At 39.0% G+C, this 15509-nt stretch overlaps 1 protein-coding gene across 3 annotated transcripts in view; it reads right to left on the minus strand.

The window, feature by feature from the left end:
• Window positions 1-1561: 1561 nt before the first annotated feature.
• Window positions 1562-15509, minus strand: part of slc25a22a (solute carrier family 25 member 22a) — a 169752-nt gene continuing 155804 nt past the window's right edge. For all 3 annotated transcript variants that reach the window (XM_063062156.1, XM_063062157.1, XM_063062159.1), the window contains one exon: window positions 1562-15265. In XM_063062156.1, the coding sequence (XP_062918226.1) occupies window positions 15112-15265 (154 nt within the window). In that variant the 3' untranslated portion in view covers window positions 1562-15111. The remainder of the gene's footprint in view (window positions 15266-15509) is intronic.

A 15509-nucleotide genomic window follows, 5' to 3' on the forward strand; every position in this document is an offset into this window, starting at 1 on the left:
AAGGGTTGACTACTTTCTAAATGGAGACAAAATACAAAAAACTGACACACAAAGGGACTTGGGAGTCCTTCTGCAGGATTCCCCAAAGGTTACTTTGCAGATTGAGTCTGTGGTGAGGAAGGCAAATGCAATGTTAGTATACATTTCAAGAGGATGAGAATATAAAAGCAAGGATGTAATGTTGAGACTTTATAAAGCACTGATGAAGCCTGACGGAATACTGTGAGCAGTGTTGGGCCCCTTATCTTAGAAAGGATGTGCTGAAACTGGAGAAGATTCAAAGGAGATTCACAAAAATGATTGCAGGATTGACTGCTTGTCATATGAAAAGCATTTGAAAGCTCTGGGCCTGTATTCACTGGAATTCAGTAGACTGAGGTGTGACCTCATTGAAACCTATGGAATGGCAAAAGGCCTTGACAGAGTGGATGTGGAGAGGATGTTTCCTATGTTTCCTAGAGTCTAAGACCAGAGGACACTGCCTCAGAATAGAGGGGCGTCCTTTTAGAACGGAGATGAGGAGGAATTTCTTTAGCTGGAGAGTGGTGAATCTGTGGAATTCTTTACCACAGGTGACAGTGAAGGCCAAGTCATTGGGTATATTTAAAGTGGAGCTTGATGCATTCTTGATTAGTAAGGGGTAATGAAAAGGAGACAGGAAAATGGGGTTGAGAGGGATAGTAAATCAGCCATGATGGAAAGGTGGAGCAGACTTGATGAACCAAGTTCTGCTCCTATGTCTTGTGGTCCAAAATGCTGGAGGAAATCAGCAGGTCAGGCAGCACCTATGGGAGGAATAAACAGTCAACATTTTGGGTCCGGGTAAAGGGTCTTAGCCAGAAACAATGACCGTTTATTCATAGATGCTGTCTGATTTGCTGAGTTTCTTCAGCATTCTGTGCAAGTTACTATTAGAGCTCAGCTCCAGATGCTGTGCCAGCTGGGATCTTCGGGTCAGCTATTTTAATTCTATTTTGCATTGCCACACCAAATGTCCGTCCATAGCCTGCATGAAAGCTACGGGTTAAAGAGGACCAGTATCTCATTCTGCCTGGGAAGTGTCCAACCAGGCAGTACGGACTTTGAATTCTAACTTCTGGTATGCTTCAGTACCTCTTGCTGAATTTCCTCATAGTTACTCCAACAATATTAATAAATTTTTCTGTGGTTTCTAATTTCTGCTGCATTTTCTCTAACTCTCTTACTAAATTCCCATGGAGTCCTTATAACCCTTCCCATTAAATTCCCTTGTAAACCCTTAATTATGTTTACTGAATTTCTTGTTAAACCTCCTATAAATTCCTATTGGAATCCGTCTAATTTTCTTGTTGCAACCACAAAACACTCCCACTTGAGTCCTGATAATATTCTAACTAAACTCCCTTATAGTTCCTCTAGTTCTTCCTAAATGTCCTTTATATTGTGTATTTTTAAAAATTTATATAACTACCAATGCTTACTAAATTTCCCTGCAACTTCAATAATTCTAAATAAGAACAGAGGAGCACAATGATTCAAAGTATATTTATTATCAAAGTATGTGTACAATATACAACCCCGAGATTCGTCCTCTCCACAGCCAGCCATGAAACAAAGAAAACAGTGGAACTTATTCAAAGAAACACATCAACACCCCCCACCACATGCAAAAAGAATTGCACAAATGGCAACAAAAAAAAAAACTAGCTCAAAACACAGAATACAAAACACAAAACTGAAAAGAGTCCATATTTAGTTCAGTACCTGCGGGACACCCTGATCAAAATCACCCAGAAATAGCAACATGGAAAAAAAAGGAGCAACCAGGAACCAGAAACACAGCACAATGTGAACTACAGAGTCTAATGCACAAACCATGTTGATTAAATCTTGCCGAAAACCCAGAAGACGGAACAGGCATGTAGACCAAGACAAAACACAGAACATTATACATAAATTACACAAGACAGTGAAGAAGAAAAAGACTATTTAACACAAGACAGCAGGCCAAAAATGACACAATCAGACACAAGTTCATGGTGGTGCAAATGGTGGTCTGTAGTGTTCCTTTGCTGAGGAAGGATTAGAGTTGTGCAGGTTGGCTCAAAAACCTGGTTTCATAGGAAAGTACCTGTTCCTGAATAGGGTGCTGAGGGACTTCAGGCTTCTATATCTCTTGCCTGATGGTAGCAATGAGAAGGGGGCCTGACCTGGACTTCTCTGTACTTTTGCCTAACTGAATTCCTCAATCATTCTTAGCAAGTCCCCCTGCCGTATCTATAACTTACTGAATTTCCTGAATTCCTGTAAATCTCTTGGTCTAATACAGCAGTCAGTTCAACATTGATCAAATCTTTCTGCTACTCCTTTAGCATACTTACTGCACTCCCCTATGGCTCCCAAAACAAATTTCCTGCATTTCCTATAATACCTTACTAAATCCTTGTCACAGCCATTCCCTCATATTCTTACAATTTTCCTGCACCCCCTTTTCCATTTTACTAAATACCATGCAATCCTTATAACAATTTTGTTAAATACCCCCTCAAAGTGCTCATTACAAAACTACCCTGTATTCCTGATGCAGACTCCACAGCACTTTTGCTAAATATCCCTCTGTCCTATACATGTTAACTCTATTGACTCCAGCTCCCTTACCAAATTGTTCTACAGTCCGCTATCTGCCTAATTTGCCTTCTTTCTACCACAAACAAGAGAAAATCTGCAGATGCCTTTTCACTATGATCTCTTACTAATTTTCCTGCAATAAGTTGTTCAACAGCATCTTTAAGTCTCAGCTCTTTGTAATGTGTAATACCTATTGCATCTAGTGACCATCACCTTTTTGAATGCTGCCCTGACATAATTAAACACCCATCTCACCAGAGGGACAGGTAAACAACAGCCTGTGGTACCAACCTCTAGCCCACTGACACAACTGAAGTGCATGCATTGTATCTAGCTGACAATCTAACAGGAATTGCGAATGGAAAAGTAGACAAGGCAGAAATTGATGCTCCTCAATATTCTGGTCTCAATAACCTTTATTATTTTCCCACATTACATCAATTACACAGAATTCAATTTTATTTTAATACAGATCCATTTACAGAGTTAAATAGTGCCAGTATGCAGCAGCTACTAAAAGCAGTGTGCAGGCTTCACGTCAAATTACATTAATTCACAAAATTACACTCATCACAGCAGGTTAACTTTGGAGCTTAATTACAACTGCATTTAAACAACCCACTGCTGAGGAAAACATTTCACATTTTCAGAGTTCAGACAATACTATTTCTCAAAAAAAAGCCACTATTAAAAAATTATTATTTTTTAAATGGGGGGGGTGAAATGAAGTTGTGGGAGGAAGTACATAATTCTCAGGTCAATGTGCAAAAATAAGTCAGCTCCAGTTTGTTTTGGAACTTCAGTTAACCCAGTAGGAGAGCTGTTCCTACTACAGTGAAATCAGAATACAGCATTCTGCAATGATGAAAAAAATACTCAAAAAAAAAGATCATTTTAACTGTATTCTTGCACAAAGAACATATTTCCATTTATTTAAATAAACTGACATTTATAAATTGCACTCTATTGTATATTATTAAGGAATTAGTGTTTGCAATTCAGAGTTGTTAAACATTTCCAATTAAACTTTTGTTCAAATGTTATCACTTTAGCATCTCTGGAATAAAACTTCAATCAAAACAACCAGTCATACTTCATATATTGGACTAGGAATGCTTCAAGTTACAATGGTCGAAGGATTTAGATCCCAAGATTGTCAGATGCAATCCACGCCCCAGTAATCAACCTCATCTTTCCTCTAAACATCTCCTAGCCTTTGTGCACTGTCTAGTCTGTTATTGTCTTACAGAATACTTGTTGGCTGCAGATTTCAAAGAGGTGCCAATTTGCAGATGTGACCCACACACCTAGGCTTTGAAATTTGTTGCCAGTAATTGAAAATATTAGATTCTCTATTCATATTTAATTTGTAGTCAGCAATAAATATATGAAAAATGTTCTTCTGTAGAGATTAACTACAGAAGATGATCTCTAAAAGTTGTGGAACAATTTACTTCAGCCCACATAGCTTGTAGTGTTGCTGTTGTCATATTCACAGATTCCCTTACTCCTAGACCACACAGTGCAGAAGGGTGAAAAAAAAAGGCACACACCAATGAAACCCCAACAACACTGCTACCTTCAAGCCATTTTCGAAAGTACATCTACTGCTTTATGATACCATATGAATTAATCAAGTCCTTTCTTGTCAATTTGTGTAAAAGAAAAGCAAGAATTACTTCTATGCTCAAAATTTGCTGATCATTCCAATTCTCACTAGCACAAATCCCACTTCTGCCCATTCCCAGCAGCAAAGACACGATAAAGATCTAATCTGGGGTTTCCTTCTTTTGTATTGGTTTATAATAATTTAACAGGAAATTTACCAAACAAAAGAACTTGTATAGTACCTTAGAAGCCATTAAAACATTTTAGATAATTCCAGCAGAGAAATGGGCAAAGTTTCCATGATCAGTTTCTTTTTGGTGTTTGCAGTATATGGAAGGACAGTGATCAGAATAAGACTAAACCTGTGGTGGTCATCAAGCAGCTGAATGGAAACATTTTCACTAAAGCACTGCAACAAACAAAGGGGACTGGTGGCACTGGGAGTGGGTTGGCTCATTCTTAGGCAGCACCTCAGACAAAATTGAATTCCTCAAAACCACAGAATACAAAGCTATATGAAGTGCACAGAAACCCTCCTCAGCTGGGGGTGATTATGCTGGCAGCTCCCTCACGCTGGCAAAGGTCACATGTAAACACATGCATGTAAACAACCCAAAAGGGCATTTACAGCCACTGATTGGATGCGCACAACAGGAAGAGGGTGCAATCATGACGGAGATCACAATCAATATGCGACGTTTACCTCCCAACAAATTGGTTCCCCAGACAAGAAAAAAGCATTACGCAATTACAAATGTCACTACACTCAGTATCTAAGCTGCTACTAATTTGGTTCTGGGGGATTCCCACACAGTTACAATAAACGGAATCCGGTTACAAACAAATAACCAAAACCTGTAAGGACTCACTGATTTGAAAATGACAACACTAATTAGTCTTGACACTGAAAAGTACCAGTGCAAACTGTGCAGATTATTTTGCATATGTATTAATATAACTTATTGAACAATGCCCAGGAAGATTTATTTTCGGACAGATGCAACAAAAAAACAAAATCTAACCAACATCACAAGCATCAGCACTCGACAGCTTCACATTACAATACATTCACTTCTCAGACACTACAGTTAAAATTTCTCTCCACTTTCGCTTCACCACTTGCATTAATAATGGCTTTACAGCACCTGTCCTGAGAGCAGTGCCAAATGCCTACATGATTCTCAGTTTTCCATTAATTTCACAGACACCACAGACACTGTGACTCATAATTGTTAAAATACTGTACTAAAATTTGGTCATTATTTCCATGTGCTTACTCCAACCATCTTGAGCTCTCTTTGAGGGTTACTCTGCATAATTGTCCAGAAAACTTAAGTTTTCTGCCCTTGCTCAATAAAAATCCACGAGGAAATGTCTCCCAAATCATGGCCAATCAGGAAGTGAAACTTGCCCAGCTTCACACCTACTCTGCCTCTCCTCTACACAAGCAGCCTACAGAGATGCACAACAGAATGCAATCAGGAATAGAAACAGAAATTTAATTCTGAATCCAGACCTGGTGTTCAGATTGCCTGGCTATGTGCTTGAGGTAACTGACAATATGCAAGAAGAGTATTCAATTATCTATGAGAGAAACAATCCGTTTTAAAACACAAATGTATTTCGACTGGCTTTTAGACCAGCAGCACGTAGAAGAACAAAGATGAGCCCTCCAAGCAGAATTTAGCACATTAGAGTCACAACATAGTGCAGAGGTCATTTACAATCTATCTGCCTATTGCCAGTAGTCCTTAGTATTCTCAAGTTGCTATAGATCTTTACAGATGTGTACGTGTTCCAACAGCTCAGCAATTTGCCAAAGCCAGGATCTGGAGGACAAAGACATACGTGGCAGTTTATATCCACCCTTCTTGATTGCAGGACCAATAAGTTAGTGAACTTAAACCTATTGACATTCATGGTTGAAATTTTCCATAGCAGCAGCAGCAAGCTGTTGCCATTTCTCTCTCTGCCACACAGTTAAATAGCCACCCAGGGAGACTTCTTCAATTATTGATCTGAACTGAGTCCAGGAGCTGTAAAAATCAAAGGTGAGTTTTAGAGTTCCTATATTACTGCAATTTAAAGTTTTATTGTAAATCGGGTGCAGAAAATTAATGTTTCTGCCATGCATGAAGACTGTGGCCAATGTCTTGACTGAACACAGGTGAACTGGCAACCCAGTGACTGAGGCAGGCATCAGAAATCAAGTCTACATTGCATGTTTAACATTGCCAGGGGTGAGCATTGTTGCATACACTTTATTGAAGTTACTTTGGGAAGGATTTAGGTAACTCACCTTCTTTATTAAAATTAAGTGCATGGAGTTTGATTAATTATGGATTTGTCAGAGGACAGTCAGTGTATGATTAACATTAGCAGGTACACAGAAAGCACTAGCATTAAAATAGACTAATAATTGCTCATGTAAAGTGCTGGGCTGTAGATGTCTTTGGTAGAATGATTTATTGAGAAGAATTTCATCTTACCTGGTCTGGATGATGTACAGTTGGAGACCATTACAACTCAAATGTTCCTCCACTCCACCAGAATGCTAAAAATCCTCCCAAAACCTGACACCATTATGTACTTGCTGAACAGTGTCTCTCTCCCCCAGTTTGTGACACTCCTTATCAACCAACAACTGCTTGGTCCCTTATCTAGGTAGGCAGCTGATGAGGGACACATTGAGGCCCAAGAGCCGGGGTGCAAATTTGTACCATCAAGTGTGTTTCATACCTGTCTAATGCTCACAATTCCAAGAAGCCAAACTCCAATTACATACTGCAGATGTAATTTGCAGTTGCGAACCTCCTGTTGAAAGCAGTCAACTATTGTAGATTTGCAATGCTGCACTGACCCCTAACTCACTGAACACAAAGCAAAAATGACAAAACAATGCAGTGAAACATTATTAAACAGTCTTCAAAGGACAACCATTCCAGTTAATTGTTCAATTAACTGCTGGAAATGTATTGTTTCCCTTTCTTATGAAAGTCACTCAGGAGAGTACCTCTATTAATAGAATTATTCGAAATAATACTTTGCTAAGCAAATACTGAACCTCCAGAATAATTATTAAACAGCAATGAATATTCTAATATGTTTTTAGTGAGACTAATACGGCAATTGTAAGCAATTAAAGTACTGATCTGAAAAGAAAAAATTCTTCATGCATTACATGGCAAACCTAATAAAAAAACAGCTGTTTGTAACAACTTAACTCTTTGGCACTTGGTAGTGAATCTTTTGGCACTGTCATAACAATGAAAGTCAGGGTGCTAGAAATTTGTTTAGACAGTTCCAAAGAGCGCTGTTCAGTTGAAAACTTGAGTTAACCAGGAGTAAGCAATTTTGAAGTCCTATCTGCATACCTTAACACCCTCTTGGGTATACACCTTTTCATATTTTCAGCAAGATTCCTATGATCCTTATCACTTTTTTTTCTGTTGTAGAACTCTGCCAAATGTTGCCAAAACAATGAACTATCCAGAGTAAGCCTGCAGAGATTTTTCAGTCTCCTACTTTGAAAACTGTCAATTCTTACTCACCTACAGAAAAAAAATCCAACTTTAATTAACCCAAAGTAGTGCCTTTTAACCAGGCAACAAACTCCATTCTTCGTCTTCACTGAAGTATGTGATCCACTACAACTGGAAATCGACTTTACATGTGTCGTGGCCACTTTGGACTCGATTGTCAGGTGCAGACCCAGTCTCAGCCACCCTGCCTAAGGATCATTTCAGGCTGCTGCAGGTCTCTGCCACATCTCATACATGTAACTCTGGGCCTGCCTCTTGTTCTCCACCAACCTCTCCCATTCCACTAACCACCTACTCCTCTCCACTCTCCATTCATTGGCAACACTCCCCTGCAACAGGAAGAGTAATGTTTCTATGGTGATACATCCCTTTAATGTTTCTATGGTGATATGTCCCTTTAAGAGCTGCCTACAAACATATCTGCTGTGTTACAATGTACCAACTGTCAGAACTTGCAACAAGTTAATAGAGAATATTGTGTAGAAACTAACAATGATCTTATATCAGTTTTAACACAATGTAATGTTCTATGAAGCTTGCATTTTAAGCTCTCATGCTTCATACAGCCATCACAAACAATGTGAGGATAACCTGTAATGTTGCTTTAATGTCAAGAAAACACGGTTTGGAGCAAATGCTAAGCCAGGGATTTTAAACCCAAAGTGAGCTGTTGGTGGCTGGAGAATTGTGAGATTCCCACAAGCTACACTTCTGAAGCCCAGCGCTATTTTAATTAGCTATGCACTACTGCCTCTTTAAGCCTAAAGAAGCACCTCACGTTGTGCTTAAAAGGGATTTCTGGGGATAAAGAGTGTCAAATGTTAAAAATGAGCAGTCTGCAGTGGTCGTTAACAATAACTGCCTTGTCTGTGGTACAGACTGTACACGGCTAGTATTTACGTTAGGAAAAATCCTCGGTCAGTGCTCAGCTATCTATATTCCGCTTGCTTTTATCTGGCATTTTCATGTAGCAAACATCACAAGATGGAGCACATAAACTGGTCACTGAAGGAACATTTTGAGTTGACATTTAACAACATTTAGAATGCCTAGACAAGCTGATTTAGAGAAGCAACTCCAAGAGATGAGGCTTTCAGCTGGAGATATTGGAGGGGTGGAAGCACAGGATGGATGCCAGTCAGCAGGGTGTAGGGCACAGTACGAGATACAAAGCTGCAGAAGCAACAGAGTAAGAACACTGAAAAGATTAGGAGTCCAGATGAGTCAGGAAATGAATGGAGATTGATTAGGGCAAGGCTGATGGATGGGCTTTGGTGATGTGAAGAAGGGCAAGGGTGTGTTTTGCAGTAACGTGTTTGTAGCATATTTGGGAGTGATTCAGAGTGTGTACAGGAAGGAGCTCTGACTAAAGGCTTAAGGGAACAAAGAACATTACAGGAAATCAGCTGAAGGAACCAGCTTTGTTGATGCATAGGTTATAGGACTGAAGGCTCAGCTCAGATAGAACATGCTACAGTAGAGCCTGCCTGAGATAAATTCAATGGAATTTGAGATTATATTGTCAAAAGGAGCCAAGTAGGAAGAGATTGAATATTCTATACCAAGCTGGAGAAAGCACTGGTTTGTCCACATTTTGAATTTTCAGAAACAATTGGATAACATTTTTGCTGCTGTGACTCAGTTGGTTTGAATATCACCATTGGATTTACGGCACAGCAGTTCAATGTATAATTCAGGGAAACACAATACAACTATATTTGCATGATGCCTGCTACAGCTATATATCTCAGGTTATTTATTATCGAGGCAAATAAAATCATGGGGAGCATAAAGTGAATGCATCTATTTTCAGATTTATGAAGTTAAGGTCTCAAGAGTACAGGTTTAAGGTGAGAGGGGAAACATTTAATAGGAATATATGGAGCAAATTTATACTTACACAAAATGGTGATACCTACGTATGTGGAATGAGCTGCCAAAGGAAGCGATTGAAGAAGGTACAATAACTTTCAATGGCAGTTATTTGACTGGAAAAGTTTTGCCAAAGGCTGGTAAATGAGCTGAGCTTAGTTGGCACGTGCCAGGGCCAATGGGCTTGTTACGGTACGGTATAACTTTGTCTTTATTCTGCACCAAGTCAGATATTAAGATTGATAATCAAAAGATTGGGCAGAGTTAGGTTTTAAGTGGTATTTCAAAAAATGCTTTAAGAGGCAGTGTCGATTCAAAAGAGAATTTCACAACTTGAAATGGTTGTTATTTGGCCACACAGGGTTGAGCAGTAAAACAATTGCAGGCACATATGATCGAGGAGCCAGATAGCTGTTGGTCCTCGCAGGGCAGGATTATATGAAGATGAGAGGAAGTATTTGAAAAGAAAGTTGAGAATTTTAAAGTCATGGTAAGATTTAAATGGGAGCTAAGTGAATACAGGAGCCACTGTTAGGCTGCAAAGTGGTCTTGATAACAAGATTATGGAAGCTAGAACAAGTGTGGCTGGCCTGAAATGTGCCAGGATAATAGTCTGGTGGGAATAAAAGCAAAAGGAGCTCAGCGATAAATGGTCTGAGCAAGTCTGATCTTGTAGAGCTACAAAGAGAGCAAGGACGGAGAGTACAGATATCAGAAGCTTTTCTGGAAGTCAGTTAGGACAGTTTGAGGATGGTGTGGCTCAGTTATTTTCATACAGAATTGCTGGGCTGGTTTCTGAACAAAGACGATTATCTTCTCAACATTTTATAGTGAATTTTAGTTCACCTAACGCTACGTGCTGAGCACACAGTCTGGAAACGCAGAGAATTTGGAGGTGAGAGTTTGCAGGGACAAATGGAAAATGACATTGTGTTTTCAGTATTTCGAAGGATAGATCTGTGGGGTCACCAGAGGGAATAAGATGAGGAATGATATCAGATGGCTCTTTGTTAGGAGGCAAAGTGAAACGATAGTGAAGAAGTCTTGATAATTCAACCCAGTCCTGATGACATCAGACGTCTCCCTCCTACTGCACCACACTGGCCAGCGATCACCTCTTTCGATACATCTGAACAGGGGTGTGAGAAAGACACTACTGACTTGTACAATAAATATAAGCAGGCTGGGATTTTCATAGACAACTATCCTCCAAAGCTCAAGGTATGGAAATCAGTTGTATGAGCGTGAGCAATTCCTTACCACTGAGGCAGTGCCTCAAGAAGGTGGCATCAATACACAAGGACCATCACTACTGGGATATGCTACTCTTCTTATTACCATTAGGGAGGTGGCACAGGAGCCTGAAGACTCACACTCAATGATTTAGCAACAGCTAGATAGTCCAGGAACACCACCTCATTATTCTATTTTTGTACTATTTATTTATTTTGTAATTCATTGCAATTTCAAGTTTCTGCCTGAAACTGCTGCTGCAAAACAACACATTTCATGTCATACAAGACAGGGGATAATAAATCTGATTCTGAAGACAGCGCACTAAGGGAGGTGTGAAGGTATTCGCACTGATCTTCATTCAGGTGGTGTGAAGAGTTCATCATTCTCAGTGAAGAACAGAAGCTCTAGAAGGAAAGCAAGGCATTCCTGATGTGAATCTCTGGGTGGAATTGTAGGCTAGAATTTACACAGAACCAACAGATCAGGATGAACTGACTTACAATGCAGCAAGCACCAGAGAACATGGAAAAATAATTTTCATTGGACTACCATCAGAATACAATGGATTACCCTGACCATACAGATTAAAACCAAACAGAAGGGCAAAGGTAGGAGAGGTGAATGAAGATATGCTAGCTAAACTTGGTGTCTAGGCGGTAGAAGAAATATTAACAAAAGATTTTAGGTAAATCGGCTTTTCAGGTGGGTGAAAATATTGCTTGTGTAATTAATGAATGCATATTGGTGCAGAAAAGATTATTGTTCTGTTGGGAAACACAACAACTCAGGCAACATCTGTAAAAAGGGAAAGAGTTAATATTTCAGGTTAAAGATCCCTTCATCAGAATTAAGCAGAAGAAACAAAGTAGTCTCCATGCAGAGGAGGTGGAACAAAGAAAATCTCAATTCAGCTCTATTAAGGGTTGCATTACAAGTGGACTTGGAGTGAGAGGCAGGTGTCATTATGGAAATGATGACATTGATTGAGGCGAGGAGAGGAGACTGGGTAGTAGGAGTTGAAAAAACTACAACTTTTTACATGTGCATAGTACATTCATTCCAACTCCTGATTCTCTGAAGATTTTTTGCAAAATGCCATGGATTACTCATCTACTTTCCAAATTAATGTTGAGGCAGAGCTCAGAAAGGCAAATGTGTGATATGATTCTAATTATGAGTAAAACTAAATATGGTTAGGCTGCGCAAGTTTGTACAAGAGGGCAGCTAGTATATAAATACATTTTCAAAAATTTATTTTTAGTATTAATTCAGTGTGCATAGTTCCACTGTACAACAAACCATCTATTGAACTATTTTACTTCCTTACTAACATTCTACAATGACAAGCTCCCCAGCAGATTTTTGAGAGCTCTCACAGGTCCATTATACTCCATTGCCCCAAAATACTAATTAAGGCAAAAAGTAATTCAGAATTATAACAGCACTACTTGCTTAGGAAGGAACAAGAAGATTGTGCATGCTGGGATTAGGCCCCCAACAAAACTTATTCAGCAATCTCTTGCACACTCTGGGTCCTGTAACCCTATAGATCAGTTCATTATAAAAGGAGCTTCAGTGTAGTGTACAAAAAGCAGTAAAGGCTAAAATGGATTTAACTTCTGTATTTTAACTCATTTCAAGCATTCCGCGTTTTTTGTGTCATAAGGAATTTGGCTGGTCACAAAGTGGCAGAACTAAGCACACCCAGTACCCTGCTCCAGAAACATGGGTCTGCCACAAAACCTGAGGACACTCTAATGCACCAATATGGCTCTGTCCGATTTTTCACACCAGCCATCCTACAGTGTACCTTGTAAGACTGGCAATTCAGTGCTGATTAGCAGCACTTTGGTTAGACAGCAAACTCTTTTCATTTAGGACCCAAAGAAAAGCAGCAGTTGTATCTCATAATTGTAGACTGGATTTGAACAACTGTCCCCGAGGTATAAGGCAACAATCTAATATACTACATCACCGAGTCTCCTGTAGATTTACTTTTTATCTATATTGCACAATAATGAGAACACTAACATCTCAACTTCTAAATGCAATTTTGGTGGAGATAAATCATTGAATAAATGTTCCTTCCCTCGTATTGTTAGTATTTCCTGACAACCAACACCTAGCACAATTCCTTATACAGCATACTATTACATTGGTAATTAAAGCACAATGTCAGCACCTCCAAAAGGGACCAGAACAATAATCCTCTTCAATCATGTGAAATAATACTTTGGTTTCAGTACTGATACCTTAGATACAAGAAGTACTGTACTGTAAAAATGCAGATCTTTACAATCCAATATTTCACGGGGATCATATCAAGATTATAGAAACATGGTTGCGAATTACTAGTTTGTGGGGAGGGGTGTGGAAAAAAATCACTTCCTTACAAAAATATTATTCTATTCTTTAAAAGCAAATATCTCCTACATTAAACCTGTACATGTATTATACCCGTGTTTTTTTTTCTTTCAACTGTATATCAGAAGCACATTTATTCTCTCTCAATTCATTCTACAGCAGCATCGTATTAATTATATCAGACCTCAACAAATTACTTAAATGTACAGAATGTGGTGCAGATACCAGATATCTGGGCAGTAAAATACCAATCCTTCAAAACAAAGCATCCCAATTTGCTACTGTTGAAATACACATCATTAAAATACCAACAGTGCAAAAGTTGGGCCTCTGGGAACACTTGTTCTTTGTTCACTTTGTTATGAAAATAAAATTTTATCTTTCTAAATTAATCTGACATTTGAGGAATTGTAATTTGTGTCAGTCAAGGGCGATCTACTGGTAGCTAATAATGGGAGGTTGTATAGAAATGCATACTATGAGAATTATTCAGGATTAAAGTATATTGGCTTCTCTTACAATAAAAAAAATCCAACAGTGACAGATATCCTATGTTTCCTGTATTGAATCTACTTAAGTTTAATGGATGATACCAGTTTGTTCTAATCATGTGATTAATTTAAAAAAGGGCCAGATGAAACAGGTCCTCTTAAATCATAAATGCAGCAGTCTGTACGATAGTGCCATAGTTTGGATGCTAAGCACAAAAGAAGAAGCCTGCCTTCCAAGGCTGACACCTGGGAGCTGGTGATAAGACAGGAATGTTGCCGCATAGTTGCAAAGATATTAACCCCACTCAGACCATGGAGTTACAGCACTGAAGGCCTACATTTACATGCAATGCAGTTCAGGAATCACTTGAATTTAAATTGCTGTATCTTCATGGCCTGAAACAGATTTATATCAAATTCATCACTCACCTATTCAGTCTCTACTAACATTTCACCAGCCACGTCATCTACTATCTCAGCTTCAATGTCCACAATGTTCACACAAACTGATGGCAGCCACAACCATCAAATGTTACGGGTTCCCAATCTCTCTGCATTTTCTATTTATGTTGTCTCAAGTTACATTTTTCACAACAACAAAAAAACATACTCAATCATCTAGTAAGGAATGAGGAGGATGAAATTTAACAAGGAGGAAATGGAATGTACGGCACCACATCAGCTAGTCATTAAATGCCCATCTTACATTGAATTCCAATACATCTCGTGCAAATACAATCAGAAAAGACATCTAATGGGCAGCCAATGCCTTACTGTTCATTTTGTACAATGAAACTTAATTATCTAGATTAGAAGACTAAATTACCTGTTGTTCCAATAACCAACATGTTGAAAGTTCAGTGGACTCAAGATGAACCATTCCATTTCAATGTTTAAAAATAATGCCACTCAGCACCTAGGCACAGAAGCCCAAAGTAAAAGTATCCCAAACCCATTAGTGTTCTGCTATTGGAAATTCAATCTGGCTCATTTATTGTTGCTTCCCACATGGGAATTATTAGTTGCAAGGGCCTTCTGCTTTCTCCGAAGATGATCCCTTCAAAAAGATTTCTGTTGTATCAGTACTGGCCAACTTAAGAGAACAGACTATAACAATTGCAATGGTATCTGGTGCTATCTAGCCCCAGACACATTTTCTTCAAAGTGTTAACAATTTAAAAGTAGAACAAACAAAAAAAATACTGACAATCTTTCGGAATGATTGGGAAAAGTGGGAACGATTTTTGCGATGAAGGTGGTGGAGGCAGGGTGGGTAGAATGGGGAAGAGGACGGTGATCCAAGTTGTAGTTTCCAAAAACTGTGCTGTTCAAGTGACACACATAATCCTGTGGAACCAGGCTGGATGTCTTGCTGAGGTGCTCCACCTTCATTAATATTGTCTGCTTGGAAGCATCTCTATTAAAGTCTCTGCTATTCCCAGGAAGTAAACAACTTGTGCAATACCAAATAAGGGGGCAATAACCAGTGCTCTGCAGTATGCACCCTTCAGGAAAGCTCCTGGTCCTTCATTTCTCCAGATTTTCCTATAATAAGCAAATATAACAGGAAATTAGTACCGTTCCAAGATTTTCAAAAACAACACATCTTGTGATCTAACATTGTTGAATATGGATCGAGAGGAGCCAAACACAAAATTAAAACAGAGGTCTGATCTGCTGAAGGGCAACTACACAACTGAACCCCAACGAGTTCTCAATTTCTGTTACATCCCTAGCAGGGGTCATTAACCTGGTGCAGTGATTGAGATATGCAATCAGTGGCTACTTG

The sequence above is a fragment of the Mobula hypostoma genome, chromosome 11 (genome assembly GCF_963921235.1).
Source record: "Mobula hypostoma chromosome 11, sMobHyp1.1, whole genome shotgun sequence".
Taxonomy (NCBI): Eukaryota; Metazoa; Chordata; class Chondrichthyes; order Myliobatiformes; family Myliobatidae; genus Mobula; species Mobula hypostoma.